The 25,945-nt window shown below is 43.2% G+C and overlaps 1 protein-coding gene across 1 annotated transcript in view; it reads right to left on the reverse strand.

Moving 5' to 3' along the window:
* Positions 1–16,520: 16,520 nt before the first annotated feature.
* The window catches only part of SHQ1 (SHQ1, H/ACA ribonucleoprotein assembly factor), a 53,356-nt gene continuing 43,931 nt past the window's right edge, over positions 16,521–25,945 (reverse strand). The window contains exon 12 of the mRNA XM_074836245.1: positions 16,521–18,139. Coding sequence (XP_074692346.1) covers positions 17,491–18,139 — 649 coding nt within the window. The 3' untranslated portion in view covers positions 16,521–17,490. The remainder of the gene's footprint in view (positions 18,140–25,945) is intronic.

Genomic DNA, 25,945 nt, shown 5'->3' on the forward strand with positions numbered 1-25,945 from the left:
CTCCAGTGCCTTCCAGCGGATCTGTCGTGGGCAGGGAATGGAGAATTCAGACATCCAGCGCTCACATAGGAACTTGCAAGCGTCCACGGAAGAGGACCAGGCCAGGCTCAGCCTCAGCTCCCCTCGTCCCACAGACACAGCTGGCAGGAGACCTGGGGGCAGTGGGGTCCCATCGCATCAATCATCGCCTTCGTGAGCTTCTGCCGCTTTTATGCACGGCTTTCCTTCTCATTTAGCATACACAGTGAAACGGGTTAAAACCTAAAGCCATTTATAATAATTACTCTGAAGGTTGTCTAGAGATAATGTAGAAAATAATACTGGATTTGGAAAAAAAACCCATCCCTTTTAGCTTTAATAAAAGCATTTCAAAGCACTAGAAGGTTATTTATAGGGTGTGTAAATGTAACTGGAGGGGAGGCAGAGTAAAGGGAGTTCAAAGGGTGTCTGTGAAAAGAAAAAACCCGCTGTGTTATTGACACCGCTTCCTGCTTTCTCACACTCAACAACCTTCTTAAAACAAACTAGAGGAAACAACAGCAACAAAAAAAAAAAACTACTGAGAGCTATTTAAGATTAAATAATACTTTTTGACAGCTGGTAGGAAAAGGACTGGTCCTGCATTCATGCTTACAATAGCATGCTGCTCCGTACCCTTACTTGCATTGTAGAAACATCCGAAAGCCCAGAGGGAGCCGGGTCAGGGCTGGCAGGGGGACAGGGACGGTGCCTGCAGGAAGAGCTGAGCCCTGACCTGCAGCATCAACGGGCTGGGGCAACAGCAAGGGGCTCCCACGAGGTTCTCCCTTGCACCGTAATCCTACAGCTCATGCCAGGCGTATTTTTGTAGGACAAGTCATTTTCATTCCCTTGGACTGAGATCATCAGCCTCCATCTTGCGAGGATCCCAACTATTTTGGGATGCAGCTCTGGCCTCCCCGCCACAGTCACTGCCACTGGACTTTGGTGGGAGACAGCACCAGCTGCTGGGGGCTGCCCATGCAGACTCAGATCAGGACACATGGGAGAAGTCTTCCTGGCAGAAACATGGCTTTAGGCAAAAATAAAATCATGTAGTGCCTCCATTTCCTCAGGGCTTTGGAGCGTCCATAGGCTGAAGAGGGAGGCTGAGGTCTGCCCTGAAGCTCCCATCTTTTCCAAGGAGCAACAGCATCTTCTACTCATGCTCCCTGGCCACGCCTGACCCTCAGGAACCTACAGAAAACCCTCAGATTTTTTCCTACAGCAGGCTCACCCCCAAATCCATCCATAGCATTCTCCTTGCAGGTTCTTTCCAAACTCATCGTCTCACCCCCTTCTCCTGGCCTGGCTGGGGAATGGCCACTCTCTCCTGCACTGGCCCACGTAGATACTCTTGCCCAGTCTTGGGCTTCCCATTCAACCCTCCTTGGCATTCCCACCCTCCTGCAAGTATCAGGTACCTTAGTCAGATGTGAAATGATACACATATTTGGACCCACTCACTTCCCCATGAAAGAAGTAGTTTACTCCTTAAGACCAGTAAGAAGCACAGAATTAAAAACCACTAAACCAAGTCACACACAGAACCTTATAAAAGGATGAACTGCCTGACCTCCCCTCTCCCCCAAAAGGCAATAAAGCAGAAATTAAGGACATGCAGTTTTGCCAGATTAACTCTGAGATTTCGTGCTGAACTGAAGCCATCAGCAAGCAAGGAGGAGAGATGATGAGCACCAGCTGGCTGGGCATCTCCTGCTTGGAACAGCAGAAGAAACTACAGCTTCTGGAGGTCTTTGCACATGCAGAGAAGCTGCTCTGCAGATAGTACCACAGAATGGGAATAGCACTTCTGCGTCAGGACCTCTCCTGTAATTGCAGCTCGTTAGATGTGCACCCAGTGGTGTTTAGTAGTTCAAAAATGTGATGGAAAAGAAAAAAAACTGGCATGTGGCTTGAAAACTGTTTGAGAGAACATGCACTAAGAAAAGTCTGCAAACGCATGAAGCATATTAGAGGTGTGTGTTCAGCTGGCAAGAAGCCTACGTGGGGTTGTAAGAAATGTTCTCCTAGCAGTATGAAAAAAAAAAAAAAAGTGATGGAAAAGGAAGAGACAGTTAAATTCCTTGCAAGAACCAGGGCGGGGAGGGGGGCACACTTGGATAAGGACAGGATTACATCCCTCCTGTTCATCCAGCTCCAAGAGGGAAGCAGAGGTAGATGTACCACTGTATCCCAAGGTCCCACCTGGAAACCTGCACCAGTCCTTCAGAGGTGACCTTCCTGCTTCAGACAATTTGCACCAAGTGTTAATGAAGCCAAGAGGATTTGAAGCACGGGACATGAAAGCTTCACAAACATATACCCTTAAAAATGTCTTCTTCGTCTTTTGCTTTTCTCTTAAAAAAATCAAAATACATTACACATTAGATTACTAAATGAACAGAAAGCCTCAGGGCCTGGGAGCCCATATTCCAAATGAGGAAATCGCAGCCGCTGAGGCTGGCCAGGACCAGTCCGTTGGCCTCAGGCTTTCCTAATGAGCACTAACAACACAGCCAGGGTATACAACAGCAGCTGAGTTTTGGGGGCTGGGTCTCAGCTCCCCATCTTGAGTGGTTTGGGGAGGAGGCATCTTTGAGAGGTGGGGGAGGAGAGTTTGCAATGTGCTTCACTGAGCGGTGCAGCTCGGAGATGAGCGACGCTGGGTGAAAACAACAGGCCACAAAGGCGCTTTCCTATTTTAAAAAATCAGCATGCTGCAGGAAAGCCATCGGTTCAGCTGGCTGCTTCCCTTCTGTTTCAGGAGAGCCAGCCAGTGTATCGGATATTCATTCATTTTGGGCTAACTATCTTTTCCATTTCTGAACAGCTTCAATTTTCTTGATGTCTCGGGGAATGGTTTATGAGGAAATAGAGCCTTGAGGGTAGACAGATGGAGAAAAATCTCCCTTCTCACCAAATTGATCGCTATAATCTTTCATCTGCTCAGTGCAGACCCTGGCTGCTGGCATTCGGAGGTGCCACCGCTCTACCTGCAGAGCTGCCTGTCCGGCTGCACAGTGCCAGCCAGTGCCGCTCGCTCCTTTCCCGGACTGAGACCTGGCACAAACCCAAACCATTTCACCTGACAGAAGGAAGAGGAAAGGAGATGGGAGGGGTTCAGATCCCAGGTCCTGCTCCTGTGCTGAGCAGCCTCAGGGCTTGCCCACAGACAGGCCTCAAACCGATTTAAGTGCTGCCCTTGCCCCCTCCCTCTGCTATTCTGTGGCATAAAAGAGCTTCACGTCACTTTTGCTAATAATGAGAGGAAGAGAAACCTGCTGTCCCTGTTATGAAGCACTTGTATAACTGTATCTCCATGCCACGGGCTGTAACCAAAACTGTAATGGCGATGGCAGTGAGACACTGCGGGATCTCCAGTGTTGGCAGAGCTCAAGAGTAGGTTAAACAAACATGATTTTGACACAGATCAATCTGCCTAAGGGCAGGAAAATGGACCTTCCAAGCTCTGTTCCCTTCCCATGTTCCCCGATGCAATGTCTTTATGGGTACAGTTTTCCCTCCCTGGTCCTGGAAAGTTGAGGGGATGATGAAAATGTGTCCAGCCCAAGCCAGCCACTGATGCACCAGTGGTAGAAACCACCTTCCCTCAAAGGGCAACCTTGGTTAGCTGGCATTGAGCAAAATAAATATATAGGAAGGAATGTGCAAGGAAAAATCATGACATGCAAGATTTGACCGGGTCTGTAGGGAAGATAGCCAAGCTTATAGATACCAGCCCACACATGCTGTAATTCAAGTACCTGCACCAAGATAACTGAGGGTGGAGCAGCGGTGACTCATTTGACTGTCACCTTTCTGGTCCCAAGACAGTTTCTCCATCCTCCTCCTCCAGGGCTCACTTTTTGCTTCCAAGCTGTCCCTGATGCTCCCAGGAGCAGCCCCAGCCCAGCCAGCTGACCCCCACCCGCTCAGCGGCCAGGGTGGCAGGATATTCACCCAGGTTTCTTGCCAGGGTCCTCATCAGCAGACGTTAATACAGGCCTGGGGTGAACGCAGCCGTAGGAGACCTGTGGGTAAAGCGCACCATGGGGGTGACACAGCCTCTGAGCAAACACCCAGCAAAGCCATCCCAACAGCTTGCCCCCCCCATGCCCTTCTCTCCTTCAGCTTGAGTCACTCCCATGACTCTCAATTAACATTTAAGATTTCACTGAATAGCTGGCTGATTTATTTTATTTCTTGGGATGGTAATTTATGGAAATATATTCTTAAAAATCAAACAAAATGCACTTTACTAATAGATGGGCCGTTCTCTGACATTTTGCAGAGTAAATGAGCATTTGTGCCCAGTGGCATGTTGTCCCATGACTGAACCCCTATAATGGGCTTTAAAAATATCTATTAGCCAAGCTCATTAGTTTAAATATCATTAAAATAAATTATATTTCTCTACACATAGGCCCCAAAGTGAATACTACTTTCAGTGGTTACAGGTCAAACACTCATTTACTCAAAGGACTCTGCACTGAAAATAGAAAGGGTGTAAAATGAGTTTACACAACTACAGTGGTACAGAAGAGTCTGGGTACAGAAATGGATCTGCCTGTGCCTCATTGCTGTTTAAAAGCATTGACGTTGAATATGCAGAATTTATGACAGATTTTCTTTTCCATAAGATTCAACTTTAAACTTTCCTGCTGGTTCTGTGAACATTAAAAAGATCTTTACCTTAATTGTACTGCTTCTTAGATTCATTCATGTATCCATTTAACCTGTTTAGAGACCCATTTTAAGGGTTTATTTTGGTGTAGCTCAGTTGGGGGGGGGTGGTGGTTTGTTTGTTTTTCCATTGATTGGGCCAAAAAAATTAAACAAAAGTAGCACCACCTCCATACAAACTGCACAAACTCAATTAGGCTGATTTAAACCACCCCCCGTTACCAGGACTGATTTACTGCCTTCTGCTAAGCCGTGGTGCCGCTGCCACACAGTAACTCCCCGCACGTCCCGCTGTGCTCTGACACTCCTCTGTCTTCAGCAGCAGCTTCGCTGACGGTCTTGTTGCTCATCCCAGCCCTTGCCCCAAGCCAGGATGCAGCGATGGGCTCTCTGGTGGCCCACAAAGTGTCCCCCTTGCACAACGAAGGGCACAGGCAAGTCACATGCGTATGGGGATACCCGGAGATGATACAGCAATAGGCAAGTACTTTCAAACCAGAGCCTGCACCACTGCACTGCCTATCTGAATGCTCGCCCTGTAAAACAATTATTTTTGAACAGCAGAGATGTGGCTGTTGATTTATGTTTTCATTGTTGTTGGCTTTGCTGAGCCAAGGCTGCCAAAAGAGAGTGTTTCCTTCTATTTCTTGTCATACCTCACCAACAAGAATGTTTCCAAAACTCTGAATAGTTGCATTTTTGTTGGAATATGGAAGTTAATAGCATGTAGTAGCATCACTAATGATATAACTGAGGTGCGTGTGGTTGCACAGAGGTCACACAAGCCTTGCTCCGTTCTACTTGAGTCGGTGATATAAGAGAGAAGAAATGTAGGGTGGCTCCAACGTCCCTGGACTGAATTTGCAGAACTAATAGTTACCAATGAATAATATTGTCAAGGCAGAGTGCACATGGCAGCCCACAAAGTGATTTTCACAGCCCTCTCCCAGCAAGCTTCTAACAGTCTGAAGCAGTGAGGACCTTCAGCCAGGTGTTTTCTATGTCTCGAAAGAAAACCCTCCCAAAACGCCCCACCAACTGAAGCGGGCAGTTATACCTCCAGCAGGTATTTGCACCCCAGACCTGCAGCTGCTGTAACTGCAAACTCAAATTCGACAGCAGGCAGTTCTGAAGTCTGGATCTCAGTCATCTCTGGAGTGAAAAGTACACGTTATTACAAAAGCAATTTGTATGTTGCTATTCTCAAAGCATCACATGAGTTGTACTTTCCTTGTTAGCAGCACCTTGAGAACATTACTGCCAATGTAACAGAAATCCAGCATTAAGGTCCCCCTGTTAGGGCTATGACAGATTGCAGGGAGAAACAATGCGGTGATTGAGGACCTGGACTAATCACACCAATTGATATAAATTACCATGTCAGCTATACCGTTGCCGCAGTCTGCAGGTTTACACCTCATTAAGCTTCCAAGTGCCAAATGAATCAACAGGGTTCAGCAGAACCATGCTTAATTAATTGTTGTAGCAATAGGGAAAAAGTAACGGAAAAAGAGAATCAGAACTCACAGTGAACACAGGCGGGTTTGCACAAACTGAAACTGCTTCTCCCATTTACCATTTGAGATTAAAGACGCCCACGTACTAATCTCAGCCAGCAAATAACTGCCAGGGGCTGGTTTTGGACTAGGGTGGAGTGAAAACACAGGCTGGCAACTTGGAAAAGTTTTTCTTTGAGTTCTTTGGTTTGTTTTGCATAGCTCTTCAGGCCTCAACATTCTGTTGCCTGTGAAATCTCCAGGTTTCGATTTCCCACCCCACCCGCAGTGGGCAGAGGCCACTGCTGGGCACCTCAGCATCTCTTGGAGCTGAAGGAATTTGCAATTCAGCAAACCTATTTTTAAATTTAAGCCAAATGTATCCATTTTTTCCTGTCTACATTCCCCAACGCAAGATGCAAACTTAACAGTGAGGGAGGAGGCCAGGAAAGCTGTGGTCTCACCTCTGGCAGAGCTCCCAGCCCCTTGCTCTACTGAATCTGCAATGCCAGGCTGCTGTAAGGACACAAGGTCGAACTCAGGGGACAAAACATCAGCACCCACAACAGACTTTGAAAAGCAAAGGACTCTCCTGTCCCTCACCTGAGCACAATGCCCTTGTCCTCACAGGTGGCTCTCCTCCAGCACACGGCAGCACCAGAAAGTCTCATCAAAGCCTGGAAGACCTGGAGCTCGGGGCACACTGTGGAAAACACGAGTACAGCCTGCGGGACTGTGGCGTCTCCCGTGGCTGAACACACAGCCAGCCTCCACAGACCCTCTGCTTTAACACCTTTATGTTACATCCTTAGGATGGATTAAACACAGTCCCTGTGCTCCATCCCAGGCAGCAAACCTGCTGTCCCCAGACCAGCGGTCCAGGCTGGCAGCAGGCAGGGTTGGGTGCAGGCAGCATTCTGCTCACCAGAGCAGAGTTACACCATCCCACCAGCCCGCTCATGGACCAAATCCAGCCAGGACTCCAGCGCACACGGTTCATGCTCTCCAGGGGGGTTTTGTGTATCTTCTTCTGCCTTACCTCATGCGTGCATTACACCAGCTTAAAATCTCCCTGGAGTTCCCATCTGCTTACCACACAGCTTGTAATTGCTTGTGTAACGCAATGGTCAGTTTAGAGCTCAAACCACATTTCCAGTGTTCAATGTCTACAGGTACTTACATTTTCCCCATTGCTGTCAGTCATCCAGCCCATTTTCCCTGCTCTGTAAAACATCCATCTAATATTTATATCGCAGTGGGGCTTTGACAGCTACAGCTTGTAGCTGTCACTGTTCTTCTCCAACATACAGGCTGACTTACTCTAGATCGTCCAGTTACTCTATACCATCGATTAACCTGTAATTTAAGTAATTTGTAAGTAAAGCGTAAGTTTAAAATAAAAATAGAATATGAACACAAATTTCTTCACCTCTTTCTTGCTTTTAACTGGAGAGCACTGCTGCATGGCAAGGAAGAGTTACTGTTTCCAGTTTAAGGGAAGCGGGGTGCCAGGAGCATAAGGAAGCTGCCAAGAAAAGGCAGCAGAGTAATGAGCCAAAATTACCTGTCCCCCATCCTGCATCCTCCTCCTCAACCCCTTTTTTCTTCTTTTGTGCCTGGGGTTGGACCCAGTGGGAATATCTGGCCAATTTCAGGGAACTTGGGGCTGTATTAAAATAACATTAACAGCCAGGAAAACCTGATACTGCAACTCTAGACCTTTTTGCAGGGCCTGGTTAGGTCAGAGCCCCCTGGGGAAGACAGACGTCGATCCCCAAACCAAGGCAACAGGCAGCACACGTGCGGCTTGGTGCTCCCAGTGCAGTGCCTCCTGCGTTCCCAGGCATGCAAACCCGTGCATCAGGGTCTGTATCACATTATCAATGAAAATATCTTCCCATGACTTGCCAAATTCCAACCAATTCTTTTAAAGGACTGCTCCTGGACTCTACTCATTTCCTCAGATTAATTTGAATCATACTTCCTACCAACCCAATACATAATTATTTTCTTTATTTTCTCTTTTCATCTTATAAATCTATACAAAAATTAATAAAGCTGATGATTTGTTAAGCAAAAATGATCTTAAACCATATTTCTAAACCTCAGAATTCCTGTTCTAGGAATTATCAGTATTTTAAAAATATTAATTGTAGTTTGGTGTTCATAAAGTTGGTGCCAAAAATGTTTATTTACATTATATTTTGTTCTCTTACATTTACTACTGCAATTGATGTGATAACATTTCCACATTTGTTTTATTTTAAGGGATTTAAGGTGCAAAATTGGAGGATTAGCAATCCAAACAGAATAGCAGGAATAGAAATAGGCTTCCAAGCCCATTTATAAACAGCTAATTGCCAAAGAGTCTCTGTGAATGGAGTTCTGCTGTGAGACAAGCGAGGAGCCCAATACTGGAAGGCAGGTTCTTGTGTGAAAAGTCACTTCACACCTCAATTACTGCTTCTGCCAACCACTTCAGATCTGAAGTATGATGTTTTCTCTGGTGAGAGGATACCATTAGCGCAAGGAGCAGTTCCCACAGAGGCTGCAAACTGAGCAGCACCCAGGGAAATCACCTTGCAGGGAGGACTCCAAAGACTTTTGTTTTCAGCCACTCTGAAAAGCAAATTGATTAAGACACACACACTCGTGTGTGCGCACACACATGCTTCCTTTGCCACCTGTACTACTTAGATATTCACTGACACCCAATCAGCTTTGCAGCTAGTAAGAAAAGCGTAATTTAGGACTTTTCATTAGGGTCATTAAGAGCATGGTATTAAGGTTCCACAGGCTTATTTTTTCAGCAGTATAGAATAGGTTCAGGAAAGACATATCACTGTAATTATTCATAACTCAAATCCCTAAAGATTTGAGTGCATAATCATGTTAGCATCAGTATCTTCCTGGGATAAAGATTTTTCCCAATTTTTAGACAGCACTATTCCACTTATCCTCAGAGACCCTACATATCCTCCACTACCGTGACAGATGAAGTTTGCTGTCAGACATCTGAAGACAAAAGGGAACTTTCTGCCGGCGCCCCACGCCAAATCCTTGCCTAATACTTCAGACCATGGATGAATGACTGGAGGGCTGCCAGGCACCTCGATTTAGTTTCATAGCTCTTGTAGATGATCCTCACAACTCTGATTTTGATACAGCCTGGCGTGTCACTGCGGATGAAGCCGTGATCCTTCCCACGCAGTGCCACGACGAGCTCCCAGCCATGCCAACGCTTCTGCACCTTCGCCTCCACCCCTTCCCAAAGCAGCAGGCACAGCGTTGCTTTGCAGGTCTGAATGGGGCACATGTATTACAGAGTTAGGAAGAAAAGCACACTAAGTGTTATAACTTACACCAGGTCTCAGGGAGAGGCAATTTCAGCTCACTCCTTTACCCCAGCACAAACAGACTGGTCGCTCAGGGTGGGTATAAAGCAGCATGGGAAGGTGATTGGAAGGATGGACCAAAAATCTCAACTTCCTATTGCACTCTTGGTTATGTGATCATTTCAGATAATTTAATTTCTAAATTAATGACAGGACTAGCAACTCCTGAGTAACCTGCCAGTTAGGATATACCACAATCAAACCTGCACAGCCACACACTGTGTGTAATGTCTCACAGCGCTGTTCCAAGGTGCAGAAGCACACAAAAAAGTGCTAAGGCAATTAAAACACAAAAGGATACACACCACGACATTAATGTTGCTAATCTTCCCCCTTCCCAGTGCATTATTCCCAGGATGTTACAGTCCCTGTGCATTACATGTTACAAGGGGCACACAACACATTCTGGCCATTTTTTTGTTTCTCAGATATTTTCCAGCTGGACTAACAGACAAACTGATCTGATGAGTTACCGCTTCCAGTTGTTAGCAGCCTAGCAGAAATCAGCAGGCGAGTGAGCAACACGTTACCCTATTGCCACTATTGATCCATCAGCGATCCAGAGAGTGTGAAAGGGAGAAGCAGCTGTGAAGGCATCAAGCTACTTGTCCAGGAAGCAAACACTGAAAAGCAATGACAGTTCCTGCTCTGCCTGGTACTCCCCACTCTGGCTCCGATAGTCCTGAGAAACTTCCTCCTAAATCCACAGTACAAAGCATTGCACTTGCTTTTTAGAGTATCATCACTGAGGCCGAGATTAGCAGGCTCAGATGCTTTGACCTTGTCTGCTTTTACACTTCTACATTCAGATTTTAAAATTAATCATCTAATTCCAGGTAACTGCTTTTAAATTCAGCCGAATGGGGCATGAATCTTGCTGAATGAGAAATGCAGGTCTCAATAGTGAAATAGATTAAGCACTGCTACACTCCCCATTTTGTTTCAAGACTTCAGTTGCAATTGCCTGCTCTAATTTGAGATGGGAAGTCTCACTATAGGGTAATTAAGCATGCGAGTTGCTCAGGAGAGCTGCCTGCCAGCACCTGGCAGTGGGATTCCCCTTCCAGAGGCACCTGCACTAAATGGTAATTCCTTCCCTCCATTTCCCACTTCACTCCCCAGCACTTCTCCCGGCAGCTCAGAGGAACAGATGGAGCAATCACCCTCCTCCTCTCCACAGTACAGACCCCTGCTGCTACCCAGCGCCTTATGCAGTTGTAATACACATAATTAGGCAAATCAATGGACAATGCAGTATATTAGAGAAGGAGGAGTTACATCAAGGCAAAACACAGATCCCAATTTATTTACTGCAGGAAATGGGATATTTCTGCATAATTGCCAAAAATTGCGGACACGAGACGAAAAGTAATTACAGCCCTGGCAGGTAGGGTGCCGCAGTCAGGTCACTACCTGGAGTACAGCTGAGGGGAGTTTGATCTCATCTTGATATGCAGTTGATTTATGCCTTAAATATCTCATTACCATTTATGAGTTATACTCCCAAATCTCTCACACATCCATAATTAGAGAGAACAATGTTTATTGCCATTCACCCTACCGCTGACTCCAGACCAAAAAGCACAACCAAAGGTTGCAAAATCCTTGTTGCAAGCAGCAGCCCTCCCTGCCCTTCACGGAAAGCCAAAGCTTGCATGGCAGAGGCCAAGCACACACAGCTGCTGTGTCCTGACAGAACTGGCTGCTGAACTTTCTCCTCCCCTTGCTCCCCAGGTGCAACTTTGTTTAAGGTCAACACTGGCTCCATGCTCTCTGCCCAGCAGCTTCTCTCCTCTCCTCCTTCACCCCCTGCAGCTCTCATGCCACGAGCATGGTGTGGTCTCACCATATCCGAGTGGCAGAATAGAGGCATGGGAAGGAAAATAAATCAACGTAAAGAGCAGTCATGTTGCAGGCAAGTGCCCTGTGAACAGGAGAGATGAGGAGAGGAGTGATATACAAAGATGGGACCTCCATGAGCAACTCAGTACACGAGAAGGGGGTTCTGTGTGGAAAGTGGGGGAGAGTGGTGCAAGCCAAATCAGTGGTGAGAACCACAGAGGCTGTTCAACTTCTGGGCTCTTCAGAGATGGTGATCTGCCTGCCAAGAGATGTTGATCATCTTCCCCCTTCCCAGTACATTATTCCCAGGACATTACAGTCCCTGTGCATTACTTGTTACGATGGCACACAACACAGTCTGGCCAGTTTCTTAGTTGTTTGGGATCCTTAAGCACGCTAGCCTAGGAGAGGAAGGGATCTGTTTCCAGTGCTAGAAACAGTCTCGCACATGCACAGGGGGTTTTATCCTGGTTTATTGACTCGAAGCAAGGTTATGCCCGGGGATTGCCCAAGAACAGGACCTTTCCAAAAAACATCCACCAAAGTATTGTTCAAGTGGTGATAAGGCCTCACAGATCCCCCTGAGCAGAGGGCTTAAGACATTCATTTTACAGAGGTATCGATCCACAGTGGAAGAGAGCCACACCTTCAGATGCATCCTTCTGTTACATTTTTTTAAGAGCTTTCTGGCATCTAATTTTGGACAAGTTTGTCTAATTTTCAGGGGTTTAGAGGAGCAGTGACTCCAGCTGATTGGGGGTGAGAACCGCAGCTCCCAAGGCACCAACAGCCTTGAGTCAGACACTCGGATACAGATGCAGAAAAAGGTATTTAAAAGATACATCAGAAATGGTAGATTTTAGCCTTTTGCCCTTGCTGAGCACAAGTGAGTAGAAGAGAAAGAAGTCTCTGCTATCAGATTTGAGCTTTATTCCTTTGTACTGTATTTCTGTGTTCCCTTTCCAAAGTCTGGACCTTCCTGAGTTCGGCCCAGCACCTCTGTGAAACCAGGGAAAATGATTTGCAAAGCCACTCAGAACATCAACAGCAAAGAGAGGGACTGGCCACCGAGCTCCTGGGGTTACTGGTTAGTAAGGTCACCACCTGACTGACCTTGCTAGTTTATAAACCTGAAGTTTTCTATTCTTTTCCACGCTAATCACTAACCAGCACTGCCCGACTAAAGGAAGCTTCTCCTACAGAAATGACCAGCTGCTGAGTCAGAGCTGTCCTCCTTCATAGAGCTCGGCCAACATCTTAGTCCTCACCTAAGGGACAGCTTTGTTCTTGTCCTCGAGCATCCTCCAAAATGCCACCAACTGTGCTGAATTGTATTGTGGCTTTTGAATATGAGAACATTTCTAATGAAATGCAAACCAACATTACCAAACACATTTCAGATATGATCTAAGCCAGGTCTCCAAATGCAGCCTTTGTGGAAATGGTACTGTCACTTCCCCAAAACCTAAGAAATATAAAAATAGTATGATTTATGGGTACCACAATACTATAAACCCAAATTTATTGTCAATGCAAAATCATGCCTCACACATACCCACATAACCACAGGCTGCAGCCCACTTACCACTAAAAAGGAGAAAAGCAGATCCATGACAGGCTCAGAAAATATTTTGAATTAGTGACTTGCTAAGACAACTGACACTAATGCCATTTGTTTGTATGCTGTAATGGTGTAAATATCATCCACTGCTGAAATATTTAAGAAAATACCTTTGCAAGTTCACATCAGACATTCCCCTGGGCGCTGCACCCTGCTCGCTGTAGAGACCTCCAGGGTGGGGGTACCTACCGTATTTGCTCCGTGTGTAAACACCCAAGTACGACCATAGCAATTCCATATGTATTTCGTTCTCCCAGCTTATCTTCTCACAGCTCTGGAGTGGATTCTTCCTTATCTTGGAGACAAATGGCCTCCACGGAAAGCTCTAAACAGCAGAGCTATTTATCTGTTTGACATGTGTTTCCCTGTTTGTTTTCTCCAGCCTTGAGACAGTCGGCGCAGGCTTTGACAATATTCAGCTGTGTCAACGGCGGAGGGTTGCCTGGCCCCTTCACTCCAGTGCTGTGAATCAATTTCTTTGCCATATTTATCATTTACTGTAGTAAATCAAATCTAAACGATGCTTTCTTCTTGATATAAAGCAAAGCCGTTACAAACTTTTCAGAAAGCTGGCTGGAATTTTAAAAAGCTGGGGGGAGAAGTAGAAATCAATTATTTAATCCATTCAGCACTACTTTTTTCTCTGGGGAAATGAAAAGGTGGCAATGTTCTGTGGGTGGCAGTCCCCACTGAAAAAAAGGAGGAGGGGAAAAAAGAAAGGTTTATCTACTGTTTCCAGTATTCTACTTGTTGCTTTTAACACCTTAGTCTTAAAGCACTACCTGAGCAAGGGTCTCCCTGTCTAACAGAAGTGCATCTCCGCTCTTTCAGAGCCAACTCCTGGACGCCAGGGACTGCCTCCCTCCGCACACAGACATCATGTTGTCCCCTCGGTCCCACCAAGCAGTGAAGCCAAGGCCTGAGAGCACAGGAGTTACCTTCATTCCCATTTACCAGGGCTGTTATACCCAAGCAGCTCCGGGCAGCAGGGCCAGCTTGGGTGCCACGGAGAGCACAAACAGGGCCTGCAGACCCTCTCTGCAGTCCTTGGAAGGAGCAGCACTCCAGGCAGCAGCGAGAGCGGAGGACAGACTCCCGCTGGGCCTCAGCCAAGGATCCAGGCTGCTGCAGCCATTAACTTACCCCGGGGAGAGCAGCTTTCTGTAAGGACAGCTCTGTGAAGATGCGGGGCTGGGAACGAGACCTTGCCTTGGGTCTGGGTGAGAAGGGAGGTCGGTGCTGTCCCGGTGACCGTCTGCTGCGGCAGCAAAGTGTCAGGACGTTAACTGGAGCCATCTTCCCACGGCCACCTTCAGGGGAGCTTTGCACCACTGCCACAACATAAGGTGGGGACAAAATGCTCTATTTAACCTAAATCTCTAATATAAAGTTAACCGATTAATAAGACATTAAACAAACTGTATTTCTAACTCTGTTTAGTCCCTCCTCCAGAGTACTCTGTACACCTCAGATAACCCGTCTTCCCCTCCTCCAGCAACATGCCACAGCTCTTCCCTTCTCAGACTTAGCTCATATCCAAACTTACTTTCAGTAGGAATTTTGTCCAGACACTGCAGTTCTGTTCCCTTCGGACTGATTACAATGATGAGCAACAAATGCCTTAAAACAAAGTATTGGCTGTGCTACAAATAAACTTGGGTGGATAGGATGGGGAGGGGCACTAGAAACAAGGAGGATTTAAAAGCAACAGAAGAGGCTACACATGTATTGAGTTCCTCCTACATCAACTCGTTTCCAGCCTGGAAAACCTGCATAAGAACAATTCCTATGGATCCATCCCAATAGCTCCTCTACATAAATTTGACTCCTTATTGGAGTTCACTCATTTCTTTCAGAACCCACAGCAGCTTTCAGGATTGAGGGGTCTCAATGGAGGGGGAGGGGGGCTGGGGTTTTTCCCAAGTGTTTGTGGTTCATGTATTTGACAAGCCTCAGTTTTGGCTAAACAAGGTCAGAGTTCCACAGTTCTTTTTAGAGAAGCAAGGCTTCTCTTTCATCCAGGCATTGCTCACCCTGAGCACTACTCTGGGTGTGCTGGATAATGCAGCCACACATTAAATTCTTATCACCCAATATGGAAAAACTTCCCACCCCACCACTAGAAAGGTCACATAAAGTTGCTATCGATCAATATATGAGAATCAACATTCATTATCAGCTCCACAACCAGTGAACATAGAGTTTTGCAAAAAGGCAATGATGAACATCAACACGAGACAAATGGGGAAGAAACCTGGGAATGGGAAGGGGCCCCAGGTACAACAGCACATTTCCCCAAGTGCAGAGGACTAGCAGGGCAGAAGCAGGACAGACAGCACACTGCAGAGCTGTGGGAAGAGAGCAGGCACCAGTGTTTTTGGAGGCAGAAACAGAGCTCAACTATGCAGGGTCTTAAAGGCAAGGACATCAATGACATCGAAGCTATCCGGGAGTTCACATCTGTGTGCGTGCCATGTTCTCATCTAGCATTTACTGTGGCATCACAGTGTATGGACACTGAAGATACTACACCCAAACTGGATTCACGGAGACAGATGGAAAGGGCTCAAATGGCATAAAGAAACCACATTCTTAGGCACACAGAGGAAAGAACAAAAAGGCTTAACTAAAGGCATCATCCTCACTCCAGAAGAGGCAGCCAAGCCCTGCAAGTAAGCAGGTCTGGTGGAAAAAGAGGAATGTTCTCCTCAAGAGTCTGCCACAAAATGGAAGAATGGAGAAGAAAAAAACCAAAATACAGCTGAAGACACAGGGTATTACAAATACCTATCAATTTGCACAATGTTTATTTCCTAAATCACACTAATATAGCTCTCTCCAGCCCATGTTCAGTGGAAGGAAGTTTCAGAGTTCATACCTGTAATGCAGAGAAAGTAGGGTAACTTTTTTTTCTGAAGTGCATTTTTTCGCCTCTCTCAGACATAGGCTGTATAATTGCAGCTACAGTGTAGATTTTATTGCTAGCATTTAGAAGAGTAAGTGCTCACTGACACGCAAGATGGGAAAGGTTCCTCCCCTGGGGGACAGAACACAGAGGCTGATTAAGCGACCAGTAGGTATTTAAGAACATAAAAAATATGGGCAGATCAGGGTTGCAGTTCTCACCGAACAGGAGTCAGCACAGGAACAGAGCTAGCCTGCTGATTTCCAGCAGGGTGTAGCGTTGGTGAAGAATAAGTCTTTAAGCTTAGGATTTTTATACACTTTAAAGTATACACTTCAATAGTAAAAAGGTTGAAAAGTAATCATGGCTTGCTCCTCCAGAGGCATGAATCAGGTGCTCTGGTTTTGTTAGCCTGCTGAACCAAACCTGGTGGGCTGTGTCCCATCCTGCCTCCTTCCCAAATCCTTTCATAGAGACTGAATAGCAGCGTATCATTTGCAGGAGCCACCTGATTTCAAGAACCCATCTACAGTTAACAGAAATTAGCACAAAATATATTGACTGATTGAATTATTTTAATGTTATAAAGACAAAAAGGAGCAAATGAGTTGGCCAAAGCTATGTAATGACTAATAACAAAGCCAGGTCTAGACAGCATAGGTTTGCTTTCAGTCCCATACTCAAGACTGCTATACCATGTCATTTCTTCATTTTGGTTAACATTACTGTGGTGATACTAAGAGCATATGGAGAAAGAAATAAGAAATAATTAGAATTTCTGTTCTTTAAAGAGAAACAGCAGTGTTCACATGTGGAAACATTTCAAAAACAGCACAAAAGAATAAATACATGACAAAACTGTTGAAATAACTTATGTAAGAACTGCAGAGATATAAGGTATAACCGTTCTATCTTGTAGAAATATAAGCTATAAACCTTCTATCTTGCACTGATGATAAAGAAATTTCCTTTATTTTGTACAAAAAATAGAATATATTTATATATTCAAGAATAACTGGCAGCACTATTTAGACTTTTAAAGTTATAACCATTATTTTTGAAGTGGTTAGTTATAAAAGCATTTTAAAATTAAAAAATGCAGCAAAATGTCATAAACAAGTTTATACACACATAATGAGGATATTTTTAAAGTAAATCCCAACAGCTCAAGACAACTAAAATGATCCTACAACTCACTGCAGTTGTATTTGATTAGGACATCATTCTACTACCGAATAAGCTTAATGAGAACTGTTTTGAGAAGTTCACAGAAATTACACATTCCCACATGTAGAGATCGAATCTGAGACTGTTGAATCAGAGAAGAAAAACAACAATCTAACTATGAGGGTATCTATCATACAGTCATATCAATTCTTTTCAAAGCAGTTTTGTCCTCCAAACTGTCAACACAACAAAGAAGAAAAATATCAACTACTTCCTGCAGCTCGGGATAGCCTTGGGAACCTCTCATTACAGCAACGAGCAGTGTTGCTACTGGGTCACACCGTGTTCTAACACGGTCCTTTAGTCTTCTTCATCATTTGTGCTGCAGAGAAAAAACAATGGGTTTGTCTTTGAAGATGCCTCCAAGAAATTTCCCTTCCCAGTAGTATCTTTTGAAAGTCTGTCAGGTTCAGATACACAGTTTTCTTCTTGCTCCTGTAAAATGCAGCTTGCAGTAGCCAATCCTTCAGGCTGTTCTGAAAGTCTAATTGCAGTGTGCATTTGCTTTTCTAATTCTTCTATCAATTTTCCAGGAACAGATGTAGATTGCAAAGAAACCTTTGATTTTTCATCACTAACCTCAAACGTCGAAGTGTTTGTGCCCTGCCTTAATCCATTACAGTCAATAAGTGGAGCTGTCCTCTCCTCTTGAAGTGTGCCTTGTACAGAATTTATTTTCCCATCTTCACTGGTTGAGGACTCTCGCTCATCTGAATCAGAGCCTTCTGTCTCAGATGATGAAGTACTGCTTGATTCTTCAGAGTCACTTGTCTCCGACTCAGAGGAAGGCAGCTGTTGCTTGGAAACTGTGCCAGCAGCTTTTAACACGCTCTCTTCCTCTTGTACCAGCACTGCTGCTGCTTCCAGCTCTTCTAGTTCAAACCCTATGTGGGACTTGGCGAGTGTGGTTTTCTGCAAGGATTCAGAGAGTGCAGCCAACTTTTTTGACCTTTAACAAAGAACAAGAGATATTATTTAACTTTACAAACAAAACTTTCCCATTTGATAACGAGAACACAAATCTTAACACGTTCCTACTATTTGCCTGGTTTGCAAACAACTTTATTCTTCAATTGTGATTGTAAAAGTAGATGCTACAGGAGAAAAAAAATCCAAACAACAAAAGCGTTCATAATTACTATTATTTTGGGTAACTTTTCCCACAAGGCTAGACAATATCCCACTGAAAGTCTTTGGTGACACTTTCAGAAAAGATGTTGCTTTTTTGATGTTTCAGCAGTGCACAGTAAGGCAAAAGAGATTTCAGAACGAACCTTTTCAGGATTGCTGTCTTTAGCAGTGAACTTTGCAGTATGTGGCTAGCTGGATTACATTTATATGCAGCAAAATCATTTTGTTTTACTACCCTTCCAGATAAGTCTGCTAAATGCAGATGGACTGACAGAACACAGCTGATCAGGTCCATCTCAGTGATATATTCTCCTCCTCTCACAGCTAGCTTGGTGCACCCATGATAGCAGGAGATGTGCAATACTCTGCAGATGTGCTTTACCTTGTAACACTTGTAACTCAGCTGAAATATAATTCAACAGAAATATCAGGACCATTTAGATAAACACCTCTAATAAAGCAGGCATGCTAGGTCAGCTTGAAATCTTTGTTACAGCCCTATCCATTTCCTCAAGTGTTTTGAAGCAGCACATGCTTTACCAGAAAAGTACATCATGGATTTCTAAAAAGAGAGAACAAAAAGTAAGAGAGTGCCTTGAAATGGAGGTGGGGGCAGAGGGGAAAACTGGTATAAAATAACAAACATACATCCTGTTTCTTGTTGTAGAGTTTTGCCTCAGACAATCAATCAACTTTTCACCACTTCCTGCAACAGCAGGTCTACTATAAATCCTGCAGTAACTGACTGGGTTTCATTTCCTCTGCCAAACCTGCTAACCTGCAAGGCATGACACACTGACACTGGAGCAAGTAGCTGATAATGTAATACATGACTCCTGCGAGGCAAAAGTTAAAGTGCTTGTTCTCTCAGTTGAATGATTTTAAAGATCTTTATATTCTATTTCCCAGGGGGCATAATTACTCAGTATAACATAGACGCTTCAATTTTTTTTTTCTCCTAAAGGAATTGTATTTAAAAGTGGGGGAAGGGAGATTCAATCCAGCTTCTTACACATTTTACAGACACAGTGCAACATTTAAAAGCAGAACTTGGAATAAAAGGTACTAAACTTCCTTAGTTCAACCCACTAGTAAACTAAGAAATAAGTGTTTCCCAGAAGTAACGGAAGCAACAGAGAACAATCTACATTTCTAGGATTTTTAAATCTAAAGCTAAGAATTAAATCACAACATTATCCTAGCAGCCTCCAATATAAACACAGGTACCAAATTTTAAAAAGCTGCTTACTTAACACTGTTCTAATTTTTTCTTTTTGGTGATATATTTCCATTTTATTTTTGTCAAGAACTTCAATTTTTCTTGAAAAGTCATGGAGGATTTGAAAAATTGCCAACCTAATTGGGAACAAAGAAAGCATTCTCCCTGCTCCATAGGTAAAAAGAAAGAAAAAGAAGCCAAGTGATACGTAGAAAGGTTTAGGAAGCCTTGCAGGTAGGTGGCAACAGAATAACTGGCTTGCAGGGAAATCTGATTCCTGAACACACCGGTGAGAAGCCGGTTTACATCCTGAGTCACAGGAGTCTATATCCCTTTCAGAAAGTATTTCGCTTTGCATTTCAAACCATCTCTTTCCTTCCTTCCAACTATACGTCTGTATGTGTGTGCACATGCCCCCTTCCCCTGTGAAAGTTGTTAATATGAAGATACAATCCTTTTTCCTGCCCTATTGCCTGTCTGCCAGAATCCAATGAGCTCCAAAAGCTAAACGTGCCTTACAACAGAGAACACTGTTTTGTATCTGTTTTATATGTAGTTCCTTTTAATTTCATTGACAGTCATGAGCAAAAAACTGTAGGGACAACAATTTGCTCTGGTGATACATTTTCAGCTCCAGCTCTCTCAGTCTCATCTACCTGTATTACTACTGCCATTATAGACAGAAAATCCATTTTGAAAGTCCAGTTTGTCCTCACATCTCTTCTATCATGTCTGTCACACTGTTTCCCAATCCTATATGTATTTTTTGGCTTTTCCCTATTTCTGCTGTTCTAATTTTTCATGTTTATTTTTCCTGCTAGATACTCTCAGTCCTTGAAATCACTCCCTTAAAATCCTCTCCCCCTCTTTTACTGTTCTCTTATAAATCAGTTAACACATTAGATATAGAAACATGTCACATAACTGAATCAAGTATTAAGGAGATGTATGGCATCATGTACTTTTTGGCATTAAATAAATACTTCACTGTGCTCCAAATTACTTAATGCCAAGTGTTAAGGAAGAAAATACACAGTGATATACTCATTTGATTCAACACACATTATGTTACTAAATTAGATGTGGTACTACTGACAGATAAAAAAATGGCCCCTCTAAAGCAGCAAGTTTGGTCACTCTATACACAAATGCATTTTTATCAATGAGTTCAAAGAGAATGAATGAAAAGGCTGGTGCCTGACAGCTACAAACATCCGTCCTAGTGGACAACTGTAAAACTGCAAAAGGCATTTCTAGTCTGAAAACCTTGAGTTAATTCCTCTTGAGTGATCAAAATACACTACAAAATAATGACAATAACTGATTTCATAAAACAACTGTGGTTTCAAGTTCCACATTTAGTCCTTTTTCCCAAAAGTTTTGACAGAGGACATGCTTTTTATCTTTACAAAGGATTACAGGAAAAAAGCCATCGATTAAACAGCCCGCTCTTCTAACAGAAACAGCACAAATGGATACTCCACTTGGATGAATAAATGGCTGCAAAAGGCCAACAACTCCATCTATCCTCTTAACCTCTACAACTGCCCTACATCAGCTCTCTCACGTAGTGGTCCCATGGAGCAGTGTGACTGCCAACACCATGCACAAGGACGCAGGCCAATGAACTACCAACCGGGACGTTTTGGGGAAAGGTGAAGGGGCGGAGACTTCATGCAGACCTGCACAACCTTCTTTCTCACTGCACCATCAATGCCCCAAAGATCATTTTAGGCCAACTACAATAGGAATCTTCTAATAAATCATTAAAAACCTAGAAGATTATTTTACTGGTTTTTTTTAGCTCTTAGCCACATCAGGTATTTAATTTAAACAGCATGAAAAAGTCTCTTTTCAGTTACTCAGATTTGTTAGTAGGCTAAATGTTTCTTCCCAACTTTTACTCTGGTCATCAAGTCTCTTCCAGAAAAAAAACAGACAGTCTACAGAGCTTGACATTTCAATATGAGAAAAACTCAAAACTGTTACGTTCTTAACAAATTTACACATAAAAGTGGGAAACTCCACTCCCCAACTTTCCAATCTTCTATTAAAACAACAAAAAAGAGCACTTTAACAACAGCTCTTCTTTTTTTTCCCTCCCCCTGTGCAAGGGACTAACAGAATTACAATTAGTTATCAGTCCATCTTGTTTAAGGCAATTATCTAATTTCAAGGAGAACTGAGTTTCAGGAGTGCATTTCACATCAGCCTTAAGAAAAGGTGACAGCACTCCCTGAACAAAAAACAAGGAAACAGCGTAAAAACCAGAGCAAGGAAACGCTTTCAGTGGGAGACTGTGGGTCTCTGAGCTAATGATTTTCCTAGCTGAAAGATAAGCAACAATTCAGGAAACAAAAATGAGACACCAGAAATGAGATATCATGTATTAAGAGACTTGCAGTAAACAGGTCCTGCTGTTTCCAAAATCTTTTGAGTAGTGTTTTAGAGATCAGACAGCAAATACTTTAATTTTTCAAGTATGATTAATGGAATTGCATGATTACTTTAAGACATACTCATTCAGTATGCATATTTGTGGTAATGATATCTTATTATTATGGTAATAGTGTTCTTACATAAACATGCATAATAGGCTTTAAAGGTGCTACACATGATAATTATTAGTTATCAAGATGTCAGTTGCTTAAAGAAAATGTTTAATTACAGGTTAGACTGATCAGATGCATGTTTTGTTTAATGTATAGCTTTGAGGAACAGGTAACAACAGAGGCATCTCAGGGCTTGTCCATGTAGTGTGGAATTAAAATTTCCAGACAGAACTACTGTAATCCTAGGCACAGGAGAGTTTCTCCATGTGCTAGAAAAAGAAAAAAATCTTGTTCCACAGATCTCAGATTATAGAAGAGTAGAACTGGGGTGAAAAGAACAAAGAATCAAAAGAGATTTAGCAAATAAAGGGAGATGGATAAAACAAGAAAAAAAAAAAAAGAGGATTATGGCAACAGGAAAGGGAAATCATTACAGGTTTACAGCAAAGCCCACCTGTGGCAGTATGAAGAGAAATGATGGTGATGGGGACTGGCTGCAGTGCTGAGACACAAGCAGCAGCTGGGGTGGGAGGAGAGCAGGGGACAACTTCACCAGTTAAAGACTAATGCTCCTACGAGCTCCGGTTCTACCTTCTGTTCCACGGAGTAAAGAGAGCACTAGGATCTGATGAATCAAGACAGCTGTTATCTCCAGAACACAGAGCTATGAGAAAAAGGTCTCATAGAAGACATACATTAGAGATTTGATTGTTTCCAAGGAAGATTTAACATAAGCTGGAAGGAAAGATGAAAGTCAACCTAGTCACAAAAAGTAAAAAGGACCTGGGGGGATACATCCAGCCACAAAATCCTCTGCTTCTTCCCAAATGTTGAAATAAAAAGAAGTAATGATGCTTCTGTATACAATGTCCATCAGTCAGAAATAGCACTACAAAAGGAAAAGGTTTAAACAAAAAGTGTTGATGGGCCAGGCCTTTCCATCTGCCTGGTACTTGCCTTACATCCAATTCTCTTGCTTTAGCAGTTTAGTTATGTTAAAAAACCAAACAAAGAACTCAAAGAGAACTTGAAAATATGAAAATCAGCATTCTGCTCCTCATTCTGTATGATGGGTGGCACTGCATGCTCGATCATGGCATGGGAGTTACATATCTAAAACACTGTGCAAAGTATTTGCAAACATGGGAGTAAATAGTCAAATTGGCAGCACAGCCTTTCAAAGCAGGAGTCAGTAACACTTCACTATGGAATGAAAAGTGACTTTTTTTGTACAGGCACAAGCTCTAGCTTGCTTTTGTTTTTGTAAACAATAGAAGGATTATTTCTACTGCCTCAGAAGTTTGGCTTTGCATTTCACAGATGTATACAAACATCCACTGTTCTGAAATACACAGGGTAAACTAGGTGTAAGACACACCAAAATGCAACAGAATTTTCTTATTATCTACCCCAGCTCAATCACAATCAGGTCACTGGACAGTGTACAAGTGCTGTCATGGCAGATTGAGCTATTCTTTTGCCCAACCACAACACAAAATCAACAAAGCACTGGAACCTGTACATCAAAAACACTGACAACAGCTTTGGTTACTGGCCTGGTGTTTGAATGTGACCTAACTGGTCTTGGAACCAAGCTGGAACCTAACTAGTCTTGGAACCAACTAAAGTCTTGTTATATTATGTTGGTCAAATGTGGTTAGGGCCTATTCACTGCGTTACAATGGGAATCAGTCCCCCATGCTAGTAGTGCTCTAACTTGGCTCCACAGGGCTGACAAGCCCATTTTAAATGTAAAACACTTTAATTATCTTTAAGCCTTACAGGCAAGATAAACAGGTCTCAGAGAAACAGCAGATACTTCAAGTGCAGACATGCCTTTGCAGTGTCATAGGTTCCACCAAATATGAAAATGGGCCTGTCTCTTGCCAAGCAGCCATCCCCTGGTAGGTGTACAATTCCTTGAGATGCATTCAAACACAAAGTAGCAGCATGCTGTGCCAGTCAGCAGGGCTGACAAATACAAAAAGGGTAGTTATTTAACTTGACTCAACAGGAGCTCTGGACACATAGGATCCATCTAATAGTAAAGCTGTTGCATTAAGCAAAAGGCTACTGGATCACAAGGTACTCCCAACTGCCTTAATTTTATACATTTACTGTATGAGAAGCTATCAAGTTTAAGGAGAAAGTGTCAGTCTATACTTAAACTACCTTTCTCAACAAGGCCTGGCAAAACTCAGACTTATGAGAGAAAGTTTCATAGACACCCTCTTTCTTAGATAAAGCATATAAGGTAACAAGCAATACAGCCAGCCAAGAGCAACCACTTTAAATGTGTTCCAAATTACACACCTGGCAGCATTGCTTACTATTTCCCACAATTATTCTTTTAGCTAGAGGCATTGTAAGTATTAAGACAATTCTAGAGTTAATCTTATCTCAGACATCACCAGATATTATCCCAAAGTAGAGCCTCAGCAGTTCAGATACAGAAGATGTGTAAATTTAGTATCTGCAGGACATTGAAATGTCAGTTAAACTATAAGGGATAGTGAAGTTTTCTGCCTTGCCACAAGACTGGTTAAGGACAAGCTGCAATAGGACAGAACTTTCTGCATGGACTGTCACTGGTGAACAAAAGGGCACCTGCAAAAGGGCCAGACTCTCCAGACCCTTCAGATCATCTTATTTTTCCCCTGCCCAGAGTGGTTCTTGCTGGATTCCATCCATCACTGTCTTCTAGACTTATCTGTCCAGACACAAGGGGTACGAAGAGACATTGTTCCACATTCAGTCCCTTGATAATGCCAATATTAACTTCCCACAGGAACTCTGTCATGATCTTGATGAAAATTAATATCCCTATGGCAGTAAGTCCACTGCTTAAGCTCTCTTAAAGCATAAGGCTCAACAAGTTACAGCCAAACATGACACCAAAAGATAAGTAAGGTCATACAAGAATGACACAGCTGACAAAGCATCCAACTATTATTATACATATATATATATATACACACACACTTGAGAAGAAAATAAATTGTTCTTCACTCTAAAATTCAGGTGTCAGCTTCTATCTAGTCCTTCACAGCTGCTTGAGCAACCAAACTGATGATCTTTGGGGAAAGTCTCTTGAAGCTCATAATTGGGCTCACCCTGTTAGGCAACACTGTAAGTCACTGGAACAGCATATTCTGACACCCAGGGGTGGTGGATAAAGTGGGGGAGAGACACGTACTCTTGAATTACCATAACATAACTTCAGGGCTTTAGACCAACAGTAACATGCTTCCTTCAGAAAGGCAACTAAAAAAGTCAAACATCCCTCCACACTTGACATACAATTTCAAACAGATAGAAAGAAAAGAATAATTTAATGATTTAATTCTTATGATACAGAATTGAAAGATGATTTGATTTTACTAAAATACTCAACAGATGAAAGAATTTAGGCTTGATCAAACCTGACGGGTAAAACATAGAAGCAATAATGAAGATGGCACCGAATGTAAAAGCAGACCTCATTAATGACCAAGTTAAGCAGACTTCAGAAACATCTAAAGTCAACATGCACAAAAAAGCATAAATGGTCGAACAATGAGATAATAAAGAAATCCTCCAGTTCAGGAATAGAATCCTCACAAATGAACATTTAGCTGCAATAATAAGAAATTCATCACACTAAACACACCATCTATGTCCCAAAACTGCTCTTTAAAAGCCACGGGTTACAAAAGAACATGAGCCTCAGAATTTGCCTGGAGATAAGAGACTAAGACTCAATTACACCTTTTTAGCATGTGTTTTATATGAGATGCCATATTTCACCATTTTTAATTCACTTTCAAGGTTATTCCTAATGAGTGCTTGAAGTTATACACTAGTCAATGACCTC

This window comes from Strix aluco, chromosome 11 (assembly GCF_031877795.1).
Source record: "Strix aluco isolate bStrAlu1 chromosome 11, bStrAlu1.hap1, whole genome shotgun sequence".
Lineage (NCBI taxonomy): Eukaryota > Metazoa > Chordata > Aves > Strigiformes > Strigidae > Strix > Strix aluco.